Source organism: Electrophorus electricus, chromosome 1 (genome assembly GCF_013358815.1).
Source record: "Electrophorus electricus isolate fEleEle1 chromosome 1, fEleEle1.pri, whole genome shotgun sequence".
In the NCBI taxonomy this organism is placed as follows: Eukaryota; Metazoa; Chordata; class Actinopteri; order Gymnotiformes; family Gymnotidae; genus Electrophorus; species Electrophorus electricus.
In genome coordinates, this window is record NC_049535.1 from 7,577,026 (window position 1) to 7,598,093 (window position 21,068).

General features: G+C 42.9%; 1 protein-coding gene across 1 annotated transcript in view; it reads right to left on the reverse strand.

Moving 5' to 3' along the window:
* Positions 1-2,633: 2,633 nt before the first annotated feature.
* Positions 2,634-21,068, reverse strand: part of LOC113578130 (protein kinase C-binding protein NELL1) — a 159,197-nt gene continuing 140,762 nt past the window's right edge. Inside the window, exons 15-20 of the mRNA XM_035527909.1 lie at positions 16,466-16,561; positions 10,699-10,839; positions 7,297-7,490; positions 6,934-7,110; positions 3,499-3,723; positions 2,634-3,032 (exon numbers count right to left, since the gene is read on the reverse strand). Of these exons, the coding sequence (XP_035383802.1) occupies positions 2,982-3,032; positions 3,499-3,723; positions 6,934-7,110; positions 7,297-7,490; positions 10,699-10,839; positions 16,466-16,561 (884 nt within the window). The 3' untranslated portion in view covers positions 2,634-2,981. The remainder of the gene's footprint in view (positions 3,033-3,498; positions 3,724-6,933; positions 7,111-7,296; positions 7,491-10,698; positions 10,840-16,465; positions 16,562-21,068) is intronic.

Genomic DNA, 21,068 nt, shown 5'->3' on the forward strand with positions numbered 1-21,068 from the left:
TATGACCTAGCTTATCTGCATGGGGTTTCATGTTTTTTTTTTCCTGCCTTTGCCCCATTCAGAGAATCAGCCTGTGTAGTTCTACCACATAAGATACTTCTTTGTCCATCCGTAGGCAGGCTGATCTAGCCCCCTTTCAGGTTATAGTTAATCAACCAGTCATAACTCTGAAGCTAGCTACTGTAGCTCATTTGCTGAGATATTCACACTATAGCTAGCTAGCTAACTTGCGCTGAGCTAATGCTAGCTTGTCCACCTCTGAAATGGAAATGATGCCAGTTAACAAGACGTCTAGTCGATCTGTTAAATCAGTTTTGTTTGAGAACTGAAATATCCTCAGGACTGGCGCAAACATATATGGATGCCTAAATGGTTGTAATTTACATTAAGCAAGTAACTAGTATAGGTAATGTTAGCTACTAGCAAGAAACTAGCTATCATAGCTAGCGAAATAGTATGACGACATATTTACACGGTTCATTTTATTTTCCTGCCTGTGTCCCATTCAAAAAAATAGCTTGCCTTCTCATATCTACAACATAATATGTATCATTGCCAATCCCTCTCTCAGGTAAATTTATAATTTATATCTCATGAGCAAGACATAACTCAGAAGCTGGTTCGGTTGCTTAGCGATATCCAATCTAGGCCTATATCTACTTAACTCACTTCTAACGCTAGCTTTTTTAAACGTTTCATTCTCCATCACTGAAGTTGAAACAATTGTAATTTGAGAAGACATCTAGTCAATCTGTTCAATTAAATTTTGTTTGAGAACTGAAATATCCTTCGATGCAAGCTCAAACATATATGGTTGGATACATAAATAATCCATGGTTTACCTCTCTCACAATTAGCTAACGCTAGCGATTGATTTTGATCTGCTGATTCTGTGTGGGCAATCGTGATGCTATGCTGTAAACCAGCCAATCAGAACAATGCTCAGTTATTCATGAACCCAATAAACTGTTGTGTAAAAAACCCCAGCTCATTTCATTCTAGTAGCAAATCATAGAGTTGTAAATGGATGTGTAAAACCACATTTGGGCGTTTTTTTCTCCCCAAGCGCACTTCCTATATAGCAACATATCTTCTACCTAGACATCAGAGAACTATTTAAACATATTGACTAAATGCATTGTAGGGTACCTTTAAAGGATCATCTGCTAATTATGAAGAGTGGCGTGTTCAGAAAATTCAATTAATTCTGGGTAAAACATTTATCATCCTCTAAAGTTTATGACCTTCCTAGTTTTTTCAGAGAACACCTATGACCTTCTTTTTAAGAATACCCCCTCTTTAAACATGTACATTAAATTTTTTTTTTGCCTCCAGCATAACTTCAATGCAATTAAAATGCTTCAAAGATATCCTCAGACCTGCTTGTTTAATGCGAGAATCAGGGTAAAGAATGTAGTCCGGAGTTAAATTGTACATGATTTATGCTATACTACATTAATTAGTCTGTATTGGTCTTCCATAACTAGCACCAGCAGGATAGCTTGCTGTGCTTACTGTCACCATAGGCAAAGTGGCTTCCGTCTGCAGTTTCAATCAGCACTTTATCTTACAAAGAAAATGTCAATATTAAGTCAAGAAACAAGGGCTGTTTAAGGGTATTCACACCAAGCAGCTTATACATCAATGGATTATATCGTGATCCTCCCTGACACTCACTAAACAAACCTAAATCCTTCCCCAGTTTTTTCAGACTTTTCCTTTAACACAATTTCTCAGTGGCTCATTATTTTGAGTCTCACATTCTTATAACATGTTGACAGTACAATTGCTAACTGAGGTGCAATATGCAATAGAAACAATGAAAAACCTACAAACCACCAGCAAGCACACTCTAAAGTGGATCTGATGAAGCCGCATCATTCGATCCCCAAATCTTACACTGCCATGTTGTTCACAAGCCCAGTTCACAGGTGAGCTCTGAGTGCAAGTTGCAGCAGTCTCAGAGCTGTGCATGAAAGGACAGGGTGTAGAGGAGGAGGATGTGGCCCCGTCTTACAGCAGGGGGACGTCGTGTCTTGCTCTTAATCAGCTTGCCAATAGCAAACAGTCTCGACCCCTTGTGAACTGCTGGCATATTAAAGCCTCCTAGGCCTGCGTGAGGTGCCTTTAATTACACCTTCCCCAGCCGCACAAGCCCGTCACACCCTTATCAGTGAGGGATATGCTAATGCTAGCATTCTTTGAAAACCAAGGGACCTTGTCTCTCTTCACTCAAACAGGCTCTGCATTAACAATTAGCACAACACCTCGGTGAGCAGCAGGAGAAACAATCAGCCCATTTTTCCTACGTTGAATGTTGCCTGTGTCTTTCTTTATCTTGGCAGAGAAAGCCACCTGGTTAAAACCTCAACTAACTCAGGGGAACTCAACAGGGGAGGTATGGCAACCTTACGTCTGCACGAGAAAACATGAGAAGCATGGGACTGCTAGAGAAAGATGAAACGTCTGTTTCGCATGGCTACTATACAAATCTCAATGACAGCTCAGAGCCCATGTGTTTTGCTTGGTTAGTTGAAAGGGCTTGTTCCTGATCTCAGCACAGACAGATTAGGACATACATACATATGCACCCCCCCTCCCCCCCGACACACACACACACACACACACACACACACACACACACACACAAATGCATGCACACGCACACACAGATGGAGAAAGGCGTGGTTGCCCATGGGTATCCTGGAATAATAAGATTCTCTTCAGTCTGCATGTTTCAGTTCAAAGCCCACTGTCTTGACTCCTGTAAAGCCTCTGGCAACAGTCCAGGTCCAGCTCAAAATGGAGAAAAGAAGTAAAAAAGCATGGGTCAGGGTGAAGGGGGTAAATCTCACTGGCAGCCACAGGGTCTAGGAGGGGGTGGGGGATGGGGAAAACAAAACAAAACAAAAATCTCCTGGCTTCAGATGATCCATCCAGTTCAGACGGAGCGGAGTGGGGTGAAGAGCCGAACGTGCTGGCTAGATGTTCTGGAGACAGTCCAGCTCCACAGAGCAGCAGATGCTCCCGTTCTAGCCACACAGCAGGAGAGGAAGAGAGGATAAGTAGGGTTACGCACCATTCACAAAGCACAACAACAGCCACTGAATATCGCCATCCATCCATCAGCCTTATTTGCCGTGTTGTACAAATATATTCTGTCTAAATCAATTGTTCTCTCCTTTATTCTCTTGTATTGATTGTAGAGCATTGTCTTTATAGATAGTAGATCTTTATAGATGTGTGCTGCATGCACAACTGCTGACAGACGTCAATAGATTTGATCCAATAGTTTGGCAGGCTGGTCGTTGAAGAGAGTATGGGGGACGTGCAAAAGCAAAATGTGGGAGAACTCAAGCTTGCAAAAGCTTATTTAGATCCACCGATTCCAAAGCAGTGCGACAGTTTTCAAACAGGCTTGTTTGTGTTGTTTTGTCCATTCCCAGGTCTATGCCCAGCCTACACGTGTTGGTATAGTATGTGTGGGTTGAGCCATACCTTGCATTTGCAGATAGTGCAGGGCGAAGTGGGCACGTTCCAGACAGCTCCACTTAGGCGGGTAATGCCCGTCGGGTCGTGGCACGTCTGCCGGATGTCGTAGGGCACATTATCAGCCAGGCAGGGGTCAGTGACACAGCGAGGGCAACACTCGCCATCCAAAACAGCAGTGTACTCGCATGGCAAGACAGGGCAGGCCAGGCGCCAGCATTCAACCTCGCCCTCCTGCAGAGATAGAGAGGGAGAGACAGAGAGACAGATCGAGTGTCCCAGACAGACGGCGAGGGAGGGAGGCAGGGAAAGACAGTGTGAGAGTGAAATGTATTATCTCTGATCAGCTTAATCAAGGCCACCTTGGTCAGTTCTCTCACACACTGCTCTAAACCTGAGTCAGCTCATGAAGGCCTTGATAATGCCCTGATGAATTGAATTAGGAGCAGGGAACACACACAAATGTGCAATGCATAGCATGTCCACTACTGGGGAATGAAATCCATTGTGCTAAACTGATGAGGTCTATTCCAGAGGACAACAAAACTAAAACAACATAGAATGAAAGTGGGTAAATTGTCTGACATTTTCTGATTGCCATGTGAAAAGTCTAATATTGTTAAATAAAAGGAACTGACAATATACATTTAGAAATGCCCAGTCTTGTAATGGCATCACCTATGATAACTCATAACAGAGCTTAATTCTAGCTTTTGAAAGAAAGAAAGCTGAAATATGCATGTTTGGTAACTAACATACTCAGGTATGTAGAGGACTTGGCAGGAGAGTAGAATGTCAGGTCTAGACAATCTGGTAAATCCAGATGGAATCAGAGGCAATGAGTATGCATGCTGTCGGTGGGGTTGGGTATGGCCTCAGTTGATGGGGAGGCCAGTATGGAATTTATGGTTTAAAGAGGGATAGTGCCGTGGGTAAATATAGGATGTTTAATTCAAAGTGTGCTGTTGGTGTAGAGTGTAAAGTCCATAAGGAACTAGTGGCACTGAGCATGCATTAATGGTATCAATGGGGCAGGGTATAGTCACCAGGGAGGGCAATGTGGATTTATGTTTAGGGAGGTTCATTAAGTGATTGGAGCTTGGAGTTGGGTGGGTCATTTGACATCCTGTGTATAATTACATAATTTCCAATTATTATGTGGAAAATAATGGATGTTTACATGTATAACTCATTGTTAACTTCTTAAAGAATTTTAAGTTGTGAGGGTGTTTAATTTTTTATTTTCTCCCACAGAGCAGCAGCCACAAATTTAAGAGGATGAAGGCATTTGAACGCCAACTTCTGAGTAGTGCAAGGTCTGCTGCCTGCTTCTGTATCTGCTCCCTGGGCAGCATCTAGGCTAACTCCAGCAAACCTTTCCTTTACTGATGAAGGAGGAGGAAACCCATGACTCCCCCTCCCGGAAAGTCCACCAATTCCGGAATTTCATCATAAATGTTTTAAAAATGTTCTCATTTTATAAAGACGTTTCGGTTAGTCTTGTGTTTGAAGTGACGCCGACTGCTGACGCAGGAAAGCAGGCAAGAGGAAGAGCGAGGAAAAGTGGGGATGAAGAAATCAGCCAGACAGGAAGTGCCTAGAGTGAGAGAGGAGATAAAGCGAGGGAGAGATGGATGTGGCAAAGATGGCTGGTCAGATAGCATCAAGCGAAGTTTGCCTCCTCTATGTGATGAACGCTGAGGGCCAAATCACTTCATGATGGAGAGATAAACAGACACAGTCTTTGACCCAGTAAGTCAACATGCCATGCTTTGAGGCATTTCCCCTCTGATAAGAATCAGCCACTCGCCTGTGTGTAGTGGCAATTAGAGGGGCTGTTGTAGCCCCACTGGGACCTGAGCTGGGCATTATGGAAGATGTGTTACGGAATTAATTGCATGTCTGCCAGCCCACCATGATGCCCTGGCCAAGGCTGCCAGTGGAGCGGAGCACTGGGTAACAGGCCATATCACAACTGAAGCACAGCGTCGGGTTTTAAGGCTAGAAGAAGAGACAGGAACCCAAAGGGCACACCACCCGATCTTCTTCATCCCAAAACTCCGCGGGTCTCCACTCTCTGGGTACAAGTTTATCCCGCAGGCTGCAGCATCACGAAGGTGCCCTTAAAATTGGACGATTTGGTGTCACTCCCACACGGCGTTTGAAGATGATGACAGGCAGAGAACTGAAGGTGTCAGTTCAGTGTTCTGACGTCTAACCTCCAGGCACCTCCTACCCTTTAGCCACTTTACATGCTGTGAATATTAAACAATTCCACAAAGGTCTTTAATAAAAACTCAGCACAGTGAAGCCCAGGACAGCTCACATGCAGAAGCCCCAGCAGAGACCTGGGCCGTGTGTACTGTCAGTGCGGAGATGTGGAGTTTATTCAGAGATTCGTTTGGTTCCGCTCTATGTCCCTCAGCAGAGAGGCTAATCAGGTGCTGGATCAGAAGCCGTTTCTCATTCCACCAAACTGAGCCAATCCACACTTACAACACTGATCCATATTTATGTGTGTACATGCGTTCGTGCGTGCACACATGAGAATGAATCCATATGTGGTATGTTGAAAAAGGAAAAAAAAATATTGTATGGATTAGCAGTAGCATTTTACTAAACAATTTTGCTGAGTTTACTGAGCACAGATTTAATCCTGGTGATAAATCCAGTATCCCCTCTGAGTGTAGCTTTGGTCAGGATGGGAAGGATTAATTTGGATGGAGAAAACCTCCACTCACTGCAGCTGCCAACAGCTGGTTTGTCATGCAAAAGTTAAAACTGGTGAATGTTTTGTGTAAAAGTATAATCTGAGTGGAAGGCGTAAAAGCTGAAGGCAAGAGGAAAGCAGACACACATTATGGAAATAGGCAAGTATGATTTAAATTAAAATACAGTGTACCTCCAAATGTATTTATGTGATGTCTCGAAAAATATGAAGTTAATCAGGGTAGTAAATTAGATTTTTAATGGCTATCAGAGAAGAACAAGCTTCACCTTCTGGGGGGCATGACCCTTAACTCGCTTCACTTTGATGTAAATTAGTGGCTTCCTGAGAAAGACAGATGCAAACTGCAATATATGTCTATGCCTCTGCACTGAACCAGCCCAAAAGACACAACTGCATGTTTCTAGCTCATTCTTCTGGAATGAGTCTGGTTTGTCCTTCCTGACACTGAAACCAAGCAATGACACTTCTTGTTTTTGTAGTTAGTTTGCTTTACAGTTTGAGGCAGAACCACCTCCATTATTCATCAGAGCATATCGAATTGTCTGCGCAAGTCCTGGCCCAAGACTCGCCTGGCCCAAGATGAAATCATCAGGCCAACTGAAATGAACGCTCACCCTTTTGAGCTGGTCATGGCCTGGCTGTTCCCAGTCTACCCTGACAGGCTGTAGGCTTACGTTTGGGAGACAGAGAGGGTGGTGTAAGCAGGATATTACCAGGCATCGGCACTGCTGGCAGTTATAGATCCAGGCATCTCCACTTTGGTAAAGTGTGTGGCCACTCTGATGCAGACACTGACTGCTCTCACGCGCGTCACACTCCGGACAGCAGGACAAGTCCACGGCAGGGTTGTCACATGTGCACACCCTCCGCCTACAGAAAACTCTGCCATCCTATAATAAACACACACATCCACATGCATACACACACGTACACACACACAAACAGAGAAACCCCCCTAAAAATTATAATAAAAAGTAATGCGTAAGTCAGTCAATCCATCAAGCAATAAACCGTATGTGGGACAGGGAAGAAAAGAAGGAACCCAAAGCTGTGTGTGTGTGTGTGTGTGTGTATACCTTGCAGGTGCATCCAGAGCAGGGGTCTTGGCTGAGGCCCCATTCTTCTCCATTGTGCTTTAGGCCACCCCCCTGAACACAGTCCCCACTGCATTCTGGGCCCGTAATGCAAACACAGTCAAAGGACCCAGGAAGGTTCACACACGCAGAGTCATTCCAGCATGTGTGGGTCTGTTTTGCACATTCATCAACATCTACAACACAATGAAGCGTACACACACAGACACACAGACATAAACACACACCCCAATGCAAACATAAAACACACAAATACTGTTGTCAAGGAACAACTCCACACAGACTACAATGTAATTCAAACTACATACGGTTTCATTTCATGTACTTTTCATAAAATGAATTGTTTAATTTCCCCTGTGACTTCCTGGAAGCTTCTCCCTCTTGGAACTGGCTTATTCATATAGTTCAAGTCTATCTCCAGGTTCCATGTGGTCTAAAGTGCCTCTCGCCTTTGCAGCCAAAGACTGTATAGGACCAGGACACTGAAAGCACTATGGTGCAGTGAAGAGTCCTGTGCAGTCTCACTCAGCCATTTACTCCACAGTCTACTGAGGCTAGTAGAAGGAAAATAGTCATTAATGTCAATGTTTCACATACGAAGTGCATTCTATACAGTAATCATCAAAAAAGCTTTCTGACAGAGTGTTTTAATGCTACATGAACCATGCTTAGTAATTCGTGTGCATGCATGTGCACGCACACGACAACTCACTTTCACCCAAGATCAATGGAAACCCTGTCCTTGTCTATTCTGTTCTGAGAGTGTGTGAGTTTTGTATATGTATATGTTCACACAAGCAAGTGTGTAAGAAAATAAATACATCAGGTTAACAGAAATATTAATGTCGACTGTTATGACAGAGGATGAAGAAAACATGGAAAAGGTATTATTCCACCTTAACTTTTAATTGCTGTTCTCAACGGACACAAGAGCTTACAGGCAAGGAGAAGAGGGAGGGGGTAGAGAGAGAGAGAGCAAGAGAGAGAGAAGCAGAGAGAAAGGGGGAGGAGGAGAGTTCTCCCTTTCAGCTGGACTTGCAGCTAAAGCTAGAGTCCTAATTCTAATTGGCCTCTGTATAAACCTTCCCCCTGACTGAGAGCGATTGGGAGAAAACGACAGAACGCTTCCGACAATTTATGTAAAAGTGTGACAGGCTATTTGCATAAACTAAATGAAAGTGCCATCAGGGAGGAAAGGATATGTTAACTCACATCTGATTAATGGGTGTTCACAGCAGCGGCTGGGTATATGCTAGCTATGTTCTCATTGCTACAGTCATCTCACACCTCTCTCTCCCACAAACACTTCTACTCAGACCCATGCGCACTGCCTAATAAATATATAGTGACACACACTAGTACCATCATGCTATGCACACATATTTACAGCAACAGCAATCTCTCACTTTATTGGGAAGACAGATGTTAGTAATTATCCAACATTCAGGCTGTTATGTGCTGGAAGTTTCAACCGGCGTTTCATTGCAAGGGTCAGTTAAGCAGGCCACATGGAAAGGTCACATATCAAAAACCACAGTGCTCATGCCATCTTATTTTTATGCACTCCCAGTTCATTAACACACCCAAACAGGCACTGGAATAGAAACGCCACCATGATATATGCACACATGCATATACCCCATGCTTGAACAAGGAACAACTCATGAGTTGGTCCAGGTTCTGCCAGGTTCTCACCATTGAGTGCTCTTTGAAGACACTGACATTAAAGTGAGGCCACACACAGCTTGCCTCAGGCTAGAGGTCCAACAAGCCTCCATAAGCAGTCCTTCCCACAGGACTCATGGACCCTGACCTCTATGCAGTCCCCTCTGGCCCCGCCTACACTAGAACCATTACTCAACACTCAAAGCCACGAGTGCGTGCACATACTACTGTGGTATAACTCACTTTCATCTATTCTCGCTTTCGCTCTACCACTCTACCTTTCTCTCTGCCAGCCTCACAAGTTCTTCACTCATTCCCTCATTCTGCTTCTCTCTGCTCTCTTTGTTTCTGCCCCCTGTCTTTCTGCCTTTGAACACCTAAATGCCACTTTCCCTATTCTCAGCTGAAACGTCAGCTCTTCGGTGTGACGCTGGGTTTCGTGCACAGAGACGGGGAGGTGTGTCTGTGCATTTTCATCACTCGCTTCTTCTAGGAAACATGTGAAGCATTTCTTCCCCACCACAAATGACATGACTCCTTTAGCATTGGACTCCTTGACACACACACACACACACACACACACACACACACACACACACACACACACACACACACACACACACACACACACACACTAGCAGCGTGGTGGGGGAATGAGTCCTAAATGAAGTGAATTACTTTTTTTTAACATCCTGTTAAAAAAATAAACAAAGACCTTGCTCTGCACGTGAGAAATGGTGGCAAGCTTTAAACCTTAACACTGCACTGCTTGCTCGCATCAGCTGTTTAGTCCCTGAGGTATTTTACAAACCTATCCAATAGCTGCAGAAAGCAGGATCATTTAGGCAATGCCCAGCTTAAATGGCACATTCTGAGAATGTCTGCATGTGCAAGTGAGACATTTTAAGCCATAATTCAAGCCAGTTTGGCGAGAACACAAAATGCCATCCTATTTCCTAAGGAGCCATGCTCAAATGCACACAACGCAGTGAACCATCCACACAAGTGACTGCTAGCGTGGAGCTGGGAAGCTCATGGATAATAAGAGAAATAAAAGGAAACAAACAAAAAAACCCAAACAAACAAAAAACCCCAGGGCAAATTCCTGCAAAGTGCAGGGAATGCAGAAAGCCAACATGGGTGTCATTTTCCCTCTGCCCTCTCTGCAGGAATCATCCATTATGAAGGGCCTTTTAATAATACTCACATGAACACACTCACTCTCTAAACCTTTCTCTTATTAATATTGTAGTGGATCATCAGAGTGGAGTATTTATGTCAAAGTCTGTCTGGTAACAGATGGATGGCACATCACCTAATTAAAGATGTTAAAATCTGAACTCAACCTCATGCTAAGCACCTAATTTCAGTTTGAACACCTTGTGATGTGCACTTTACAGCGCATGCTCTGGCTGCTATAGGCACTACGGCCCTGGGCGAGCCCCGCTGGAGCACGGGGGGCGCTTGGGCCACAAGTGCCTGTTTGATCATACGCTCGCGAGATCCCGGGGAAGCCGGGGTGCGGTGAGTTTGGGCACGCGCGCAAGAGAGGGGGGACCTGGGGGGAGAGCTGAAGTTTGGAACGCATCTGCTGAGAAAGAGAGAGACAACAGAGGGGGAGAGAAAGAAAGCGAGGAGGAGAGAAAAAAGAGAAAGGGATGGAGGGAGAGAGAGGACAAAAAGAGAAACAGACATGGAGGGATGGTAATTAGTACTCACCCACACAGGAGCTCCCGTCGAGCAGGTAAGACCCGTTGTCGTGGAAACCGCTCCGACACTGGCAGTGGTACCAGCCTGGGAGGTTGACACAGCGAGAGTGGTTGTGACACTGGATGAGACCCTCGGCACACTCATCGATGTCTGGGAAAGACAGGAGAACCACACACATACACACACACACACACACACACACACACACACACACACACACACACAAGCAGACACACATGTAAACACAAAATATTCTCACCCTTTTTGTTCTGTTCTCAAAACAGGTACAATACAGCTGCAGTCAGAGGTGCAAAGTCAGCTATGCATATTCTTAACTGAATGCAAAAAAGTAATGAAGCCACTGTGTGAATAAACATGCAGGGAGAGGATGTGAAGTGGCTCCACCTTAGAATGAACTTCAGTAACACAGACTATGTTCAAAATGGCAACATACTGAGTTACCGGTATGAAACCAACTAATGTAAGCACAAAGAAAGAAGTATTTTTCTTTTTGGGGCATCATTCCTGTAATTTCTAGACAGGAACATGGACAACTCTTTAAGAACACCACAGCATTCACCCAAATGTTCTATTGAATTGAACATTTCAGTGTTGGTTTAAAAATCTGTTTTACTTCAGTAGCCTACTAGTATTAGGATTACAGTGGAGAACAGAAACATGCATATCAAATATGTTTTTAATGTAGTGCTTCGTATCTGCATTATTTTGCCTAGCACCTTTCCTTGTCATATGGGCACACTGTAAATGAACGAGGTGACCTCTGTAGGTCGGTGGGTTTCATAATCAATTGGAGTACAGCATAAGACTAACATCACTGCTCTCTGATTATACATCACTCATTCACTTATACACTCACCAAACAGCATGCACATACCCACCCTTCCACATCCACACTCACCCCCACCCATCACTACCCCTTCCTGTGGTGTAATGGCACCTCTCTATTATAGAAGTTGTAGGACATGCTGCTCTCAGGCCGTCCTTTGTTTATAGTGCTGCTTGGAGCTGAGTGACCCTGGCGCTCCGTTGGCTTTGACAAGGCGTCACTACTACAAATGAGCCTGGCCCTGAATGGCCCTTGTTTAATTCCCCACTAAGTCAAGCAGAGTATATCTCAACTCCGATGCCACTGGTGCAGTTAAAGGGCTTCTAGACTGAAAAAGCCCAGGGTCAGAGGGCAGGCCTCTGCTCGCCACTCAAACCTTGCGCTCTGACGTGAGTGCCATGGACTTTCTATGCAAGGGCAAACGATTTTATGATGTGAGAGCTTTGTGCTATTCTAATACAAAGATGCTTATTGGTGGAAGGGCGTGTGTACCTTCACTAAGGGAGGATTTAAAACTTTCCACTCAGAATTCAACTGGAGAAAGATAAATGCTCCCTTATGCAGATGCACAGTTCAGCTTTGTCAACTGCAGAAATGAGGATAATGAGACATTCTAAATCCATACCTACCTTTCTACAGTTATTAGTGAGCAGTGTGCTTTCTTAACATTAGGCTTAAAATGACTGCAGTACATAAGTGTAAACTTGATAATATCTGTAAATGCTAAACTGTAAAGTGATAGCGCTGATTGCTAAACGTTTGGTAATGGCGGGAGTCAACTGCATTATTACCAATATAGCTTAACTATAACTGAGAAAACACTATATAATTACTTTCAATATTCTAAATAAAATGGAAACGAAAAATCCTGTGCAGAGTGAAAACATAAAAGGAAACGCTGCATATTTTGATATTTTCTTCTTGCCACTCTGAACTCCAGTACATGACACATATCTCAGTCTAACATTTATTGCCTAATCAGACCACCCACACACGAATATTAATAAAAGCTTGCTCTGGAGCTCCATTTACCATCTGTGCATCCTTACTTGACACATACTCGGGAAAAAATATTTAAATATGTAATTTTCTCCTTAGCTCATACACCCCACGTCAGTGCGATGTTTTTCCTGGGAATGCAGGATCTTGGGTCGTCACTTTCTTCCTGGCAACATAAATTTGCTTGTTTGACACTGATATTTAAATGATAAATTTATATTACTGGAAATCCATCAAAGAATATAATTAACTTGAACTGAGCATCTCAGAGGCCTGACTCTGTAGTTGTAGACTGGAGAGTGTTCAAATGTGTAGAGTCCCTGGCCCGCAACTGTGATCAGGGGTATTGGATATTCATCAGGGGGTGGGGTGGGGTGGGGGGCACAGCTAGAATCTGGTAGACAGTGTTTTTATAACACTTGTATAGTCTTACAATAGGGAACAGCAAACAACAACACTCTTTCCAGTATGAACCACTTACATGTGATATGTATTCTTCCAAGAAAGAATTTACAGTATACCAAAGCTTATAATGTGACGTTTTCACAGGAATGTAATTACATCAGCACCATCCTGATACAGATTATGGAGAGAAAGATTTGTTTCAACACAGTTGGAAAACATCCTTTATACGTGGCTTTGTGTGAACTGTCACACCCCCATCCTAACCTCTGTCCTCTCCAAACACACACACACCCGACAGTATATGCCATCCATCAGCAGCAATAGGACAAGGCTTACCCCATAAAACTAGAATGACAGAGTCCTTGGCACTGCTGCACTCAACAAATAACAATTCATGAGTTTGTCAGATCTCAGGAAACACGCATGTACGCTGACACACATGCACGCCCACACACATGCACACAGCTTTCTATACATTATCTCAATTTCACAGTGATGTACATAGAGTATAATCATCCTTAGGACACTTTGGAGTCTTTTCTCCACATGAACTCTTGAAGTTGGCTTTCTGTGTCTCAGTCTGTGTGTGCCTCTCTTGCGCCTGCACTTACACTCGCACACACAGCCACACTGCCTCAAAATCAAAATTCTCGGTTGTTAGATGCCGTCAAAGTTCTCATACACACACCATTGTTTAAGGCACACAAAATGCCAAAATCTTTTTTCAGTAACTCATCTTAATATCCTCATGAGAGCAGCTACTAATCTCTAAATAAAAGCTCAATGATTAAAAAAGGTGGCAACACAATGAAAACAAACCTACTGATGTATGATAGCATCTTCAAACCCAGTTTCATCAATATCTGTCTGAAAGGAGTGTTATTTATCTAATGGAGTCCAAACAGTACTAATACACCTGGCCATCAATAGGGTCATCTGGAATACAAGTCTCCATACGTGCCATATTCTGTCAAATTCACATGCGGTCCTCTCAGTCTGTGGTCATCAAGCAGGTGGAGAGGGAACATCACTTACACACTGGCTCCACAGCTTTGGAAACATGCATTAGATTTTTGGTGCTGTACACTAGTGCTGTACACTGACAGTTGGATGAATTGTTAACAATGGCTTTTTAGAAACAACTCATGTTGGTAAACTGCCTACCTGAACACATGAATACACCGGTGACCTTCCCATTCTTACAGTTAGGACAGAATCTCTGGGCTTGTATGTCATCATTACAGTTTACTTCAATCACTGGAGCTGAAGGCCATAAGCCACACCTCTATCATAAAAACAATAGAATCCTAATAACCTCCTTACAGTTTGACTTCTTAAGCCAATGGATTTTTATGGATTTTTCCACTGGGGCTATGATGATATATGAGTTGGGAGATTTAAAGAGATATTACTTTAAGTAAAGAGGTGAAAAAGTAATATGTTTCAGGGGGGCAGTCCCTGTGAAGATCACAGCATCTTGTCCTTCACAGTCCAGTGTCAAAGATATTATCCCCATCTTAAGCAAATGACCAATCTGATTCAGCTCTGACCTTCTATATGGACCAATATGTTTCTGAATCTAGTTCAAAAAGTGACTTGTTACTTCCTAAGGCAATATTGAGAATCTCGTGGACAATCCCCAAATACTGAAATATATTTCCCATTCACTATTCAGCACATAATCATTTTGAGCCCTGAAATATCATGACAGCTCTTTGCTTTATCTCACTTAACTAAAGCCTATACCAAGTGAGGATACCCACTGTTGTCACTGACCTGCCCGCTACCATACCTGCCTGGGGGTCTGACTTATAGAACACTTTCCCTCCAGGCATAATTTGTATTTGGTTGCATTTAACCTCTTTTCACATCAACAGACAACGAGGTTCCTGACCAGAGCAGCAGGTCAAGCCATGGAGCTGCAGCTAGACCTCGGGCACTTCATAAAGCACTGGGAGGTTTGCTCCTTTCCCTCCAGAGGAGGAGAGACAGATGGAGGTCTGCATGGAGCCTACAACAGCAGAGCCTTCATGTGTCTGCAAAAACACCGCCGGCTACTGTCGGAATGCGGGGAGGAAACTCATTATTGAGATGACGTTTTTCATTTGCAATGTACAAGGAAGCTTTTTTTTTTTTTTAAGAAATTGAAGCAGCTCTTTCTTGCCTCAGACCATGTCTGCTCCCTCACCCCCATACTAGGAAGTAATCAAGCATGTACAATCCTCCCTATGAAGGTGCCGTGACATGTCAGCTGTGTCATTATGTTGAATTATGGTAAAGATTAATAGTAGGTGGGCTGGGGTAACCAGAAAAACTATGTTTATAGAAAATGAGGCATATTCTATAAATGGCAGGAATTTGTACACAACATAGAATTTCTACCATACACAGCAGAGTAACATATCACAAGGTGCTCCATAAAAAATACCACATTAAGCTATTACAGCAGCATTCATATTATGCTCTAGCCTACAGCCGGTCAGGTTCTTCAGCTCAACCATGTAGAGAAATCCTTTTCTGTGATCAGGTAAAATCCTTTGACAGAGCTACTGTCAAAGTACAGCATTGTCTGTACTTAACCTTCTTAAAGTCCCCCAACAAAGTGTGAGTATCTTTTTTAACCTTTTCATCATAGGCACTATTACTGCTGACCTTTAGTGTGCTTGGAAACCATGACAACAGATGAAGACTCACAGAGCTTAGCTCCAGCCTCTTAGTGTATACTGTTTGGATAGATCTGTGGTCAGCTGAACAAATGCTAACCTCCAGGACTGCACATCTGCACAGAGTGGAAGGTATTAGTCACAGCAAACCCCAGGAGTGGATTTAATAACACCAGTCTGTCGGCAAGATGGCAATTTGAACTCAGGAACGATCAAAAAAGCTGTGCAATCTTACGCTTGCACCATGATTAGGCAGAGGAGTTTCTGCTGCAGATGGCAGAACTGGCGGTCAGTGAGGAGAAATTGCAAAGGAGACGTGAAAACTCCAGAACACTACATAAGCAAGCGCAATGTAGGCGTCACGGGGGTGTGTGACAGACGGCAGGAGTAATGGCTCCACTCAGTTTAGGTAGATGAGACTGAGAGGCGGAAATTAAGATGACATCGGGTGGGTTTGGCTGGAGACAAAGATAATGCACAGATGGGTTTGGACAGTCCAGTGGAAAGACGAAAGCAGGTGGGAGCAGATAGAAAAGAGACAGATCTCATGAGTGACAAGGAGATGTGTTAGCTGGAGAAACAGCATAGATGTAGAGACATAGGAGTTAACGAAAAAGCAACAGTCCACTCTGAGGGAAACAGATATGAGGTAATGGGCGACGAGAACCAGAGGATACACAGTGTTAAAGGCGTGAGGCACAAGTCTGTGGCCTTGCAAAAGCCATAGAGTACCGAGACAAATCTCAGGTGGACATACTGTATATTATGGTAGGTAGGTGGTATCAGCAAGTATTAGATAGGCTTAAATGTGAACGGACAACGTGAAGACCAAACAAGCCTGAGGCTGATTTCCACGGCTTACCTGTCTCACACAGTCGTCCCGTGAAGCCTGATGGACAGACACAGGTGTTGGGTGAGACGCACGTTCCTCCACTGCGACAGCCTTCCTCGCAGAATGCTGCAAAAGGAAATCAAAACTCAGCAAGTCTATTTGAACAAGGCCAAGCACTAAAGCCTTATGAGCTTTTTAATGCATGAAACTGTATTATAAAAATAAAGCTTATCATGAGTTATTACTGAAAGACCTGTTGACATACATACTGTTCACCTTGAGATATTAATATCATAAATCTGCATTGTCTTTTTTTTTAATTAACTGAATGCGCTCACAACCTAAAAAAGCAGTGAATGTCAAAAGTGCATGCTATTTCCAATGACATAGTCAGAACCTTCTTTGACAACTAATGACTTTTATCTATATGCAAAAATATTTCTTTTCAGGATTTTAAACAGTGTACTGGAGGAAATGCAGTTATTGTATCCATAGGTTGCAGCCATATTGAAAACAGAGCAGAAGAGGGTGTGTGTGTGTGTGCATAGACAGACTACTGCAGTACTGTTGAGACTGTCCTCTCCCACGTGATATCACAGTATATTGTGACTGTGTTGCAACAATTTAATTCATTTCATTCATTTATTCCAAACTACAAGTATGTATTTGTATTCTTAACGTTACATTTTTTCCCCATGTTCTGGAGAGATGTTTTTGTTTGTGCGAGTGCAAGGAGTTTAGAAAAATGGCTGCAGTCCAGTATATGTGTGGGAATTAACTCTGGCTGGGAGCTATAGGATTCTGAAAAGGTCTGGCCATACAAAAGTGTCCAAAGCCCCCAGCACCATAACATTTATCATTACATGATAGAATGATTATCTTAAAAACACTCTCCATCAAATACTGATGATCATTATTTAGAGTCATGAAATGATGCAAAGCTGTTGGGAAACCAGCACACCTGCCCTCACATCACTGTGCATGCACTGCAGCTCAAACTCTGATACAGACATGCATCGAGACTCTTCTGTCCTGGCTCCCAGATGGTGGAATGAACTTCCACTGGCAGTCTGGACAGCAGAGTTCCTTGCAATCTTCAAATGCAGACTGAAGACTTATCCATTTGTGCAATTTTTAAATGACCATTGATCCTGCACCTATTTTGAGTAATTGAAGCTCTAGTACCTATTGTTTGTTATTGCTGTTTTCATTGTCTGATAAACAGCTTATGCTTATTTTGCACTTCTTCTAGGTATCAGAATGTACTCCTGTATTTCAGCAGTATACTAGTTCAATTGTATCTTGAACTCTAACCTACTGTACTGGCTACAGTACCAACCAATCACTTTTTTAAGTAGCTCTGGATAAGAGCATCTGCTAAATGCTGAAAATGTAAATGCAAATGTATATCAGTGCCCTCTGGCATGGTGGCACAGGCTCTTTGTTCAATGAACAGATGGAGTGTGTATGGATAATTGTATACGTGTGTGAAATAACCATTTCACTGTTTGATGGCAAAGGGTTAGCACTCTCAAACAAACAATAAAGGTTTGAAAGCATGCAGCATCATTCCTTACTGTTTTTGCAAGAAGTGTGTGCAGGCCCACAGACTAAAGCACTCTGAATGACTGAGTGTTTGAAGGGCGCTATATAGATAAACTCGCCTTGCCTACTGCTGTGAGATACATAGCAGGATTAAGTACTCTTAAAGAATCTGATTTAAGTGACGAATGAATTGCAAGTGACTAAATTTCGCTGTAAAAGTGTAAATTACCACTGACTTTTTATATAGAATTACAAAGGGCTAATGCGGAGGAAACCACCACTATTAGTATTCGGGGCTTTTGTGTGGGTCTCTCAGTACAGGCTGATTGCAGTGATTGCTGCTCTTCTTCTACTGAAATTTCAAGATGGAGAGAAATCAGTTGGTCAGATATACAACACTCACTGTGCTTTCATACAGCGAGGGGACAGGATAAAATAGCAAATGGGAGGAGTGGGAGGAATAAGGAAAAAATAACAAAGATGTCAAGAGAAAGTCCGCACTGAGGGACAGGAGTGTAGCTCAGCTCTTAAGCTGTGATCCACAGTTAAAGGCCTTGGGGCCAACCTGACTGGTTCCATCTTCGAAAAAATACAGATATGAGAGCAGAGTCTAGTGATACAACTCCTGGTAAGAACAATTCACAGGGTAGAACAGAGCAGCACAAAACCAATACAAGGTGATGTAACAGTGGGTGTGAATGCTGCAGCATTCCTGCTGGACTGTAACAAATTGCAATGACTGAAACTATTTAAATCACATAACACAGTATAGTGGGTGACAGCCCCAAACAATAGGCAAGCTGAGGTCCTAATAACTAATATAAGCAGAGGCAAATAAAGGAGGCAAAGCCAATGCAACAGAAAACCAAAAAATAATGAATGTGTTCCTTAGAGTGACTAGTGCGACTCCTACAACACTTAAAATCTCTTGCAATGGAATGGCTTGAGAGATTTACCTGAGTTGGGGAAAATTTATGGTCAGCCCGCAAAGCTGGAGATGCAATAGTCTTGGATCCCCGTGACTAGCTAGTCCCTGATTCAGTATTAGCAAGGGCAATTCTAACCTTACCGCAGTGATCTAAAAACATCACAAATGCTCACAGCACACTGCCTGCTAATGCTTTAAATTCACAGTGCAAAGCCAAAAGCTATTAGTGCCATTAATTTGTCTGGGTCCCCTCTTTGAACACTTCTATGAGGCCCTAATTAGGAGCGTGATTGCTTCTATACTAATAAACTGCACATATTGATATTAATTACAGTTATATTGACTCAATTTAGCTGCTTATATAATTACTGCTTTATTACTGGCAGTCTAACGGTCTCTGTGCGGGAGACTTCACCGCAGTCCTGAGGAAAAAAATAAATAAATAAAAATCAATGCTCCAAACTTGCAGGGTGCCTTTTTTACACAAATCAAACTGGGATGAACTGAAAACCACTTTAATATTAATGACTTTTGTTGATAAGGTACAAGATAGAGCACGTCAGCTACAGTAAAACAAATGTTCACTACAACTTTCCGCAGAAATTTCATGAAAAATGCAGGGCAGTACAAAGGACCCCTGACTACAAGTTTTAACCAGATTGCATCTATCATAAGTTAAAGAGGAATGGGCAAAGTCTAGCCACTATACAGTTCCTAAGCTCAGTGATGTACTCCCTGATGCTCTGAAGCCAACCCTGTGGGTCTGAACTTCACTCCTGAACCTTTGATGGTTGAAAACAGTCACGACTCTGGCTACAGCAGCCTGCAAGCCTAAGCTGAGCTCCTAGTGATTCTAGCCTTTTCAGACAGCTCTATAATGACATCTGGACATAAAATCATCCTCAAAATGAAATGTGGTAGAGCAGAAGGTGACTGGTTTTCACATCTTTGCACGGAAACCAATCAGATTTACAGAGTACAGTAAATCCCCCCTTTTGTCTATCAAAGCACATCAATCAAGGCTGTTTTCCAGCATTTACTTGAAGTAGGCAGAGTTTCCGTGGGTCTTATATGTCAGAATTCATGCACATTTTCATTTCTGATTCTGTGACTGCAATAACCTCTGCACCTGACTAAAAAGGCCTGCATAGATTAGGCTCAAGGCATTTAGTTAAGAAAACTACATAAATCATTGTAGATAAGAAAGCAGAAAGTCACATTTGAGGGGCTAGAAGGTTCAGTTAATCCATTACACTGAAAGACTGTATGTAGCAGACTCTGTGAGAGCACAGTAGGAGTTCGGAACCTGCTTGCCCCTTAAAAGGTACGATAACAAGGAAGAAATCTTTTGGTTGAGTCGCTATTATGAGCAACATCCTTATGACTCTCGTTTAGGAGCTACCGAGACTGAGAATTAAAATGAACAGAAAATGAAGCATCCCCGATGGAGACCCATTACCACGGGTGTCAAACAGCGGGTAATAGCGGACATGACTGCCCAGGGCCTTCCTTGCATCAATAGCCTCAGAAATAAACTGATTTTGGTTTATAATTTTAATACTTTTGTTACAGAGACAAATAATACCAGATGGTGTCTTCCAAGATAAGTTGTGTTTATCTGCATATTGCTTCCTTTAATCCCCCCCCCCCCCCCCCGCTTCAGATGAAAAATTGGTTTGATTCTTCTGCATGCAGATCTATTGTGTAATTTCTGTGCGTTGCCTAGAGAGCAGTTAGCAATTCAGGCCTGGTTTAAGATGAAACCAAAATTATCATTTTAGAAACAAGAGAAGAGTAAAGGGAGAGATATGGACAGAAAAAAAAGAAAAATGAGGGCAGACACTTTTGACCAAGTTCTTTTCAGAAAGCAGGTGAACCTGAAGTGTGCCCATGCCTGCCAACATCAGGCTCTGAAAAAGAGGGAGATTTTCGATGGCTACTGGCCTACCCCCAATGGCCCTGCCCCCATATAACCCTATACCACAGATTAATAGAATAAAAAAGGACATGAAAATAAAACAAATTAGTCACAAATTAGTCGTACATTTATAGCTCATGGTAAAATACAACATGTATAAAAGTGTTCAAAAGTCAACATCTCAAATTTACATCAACTGCAAAGAGATGAGAGTGTGTGTGTGTGTGTGTGTGTGTGTGTGT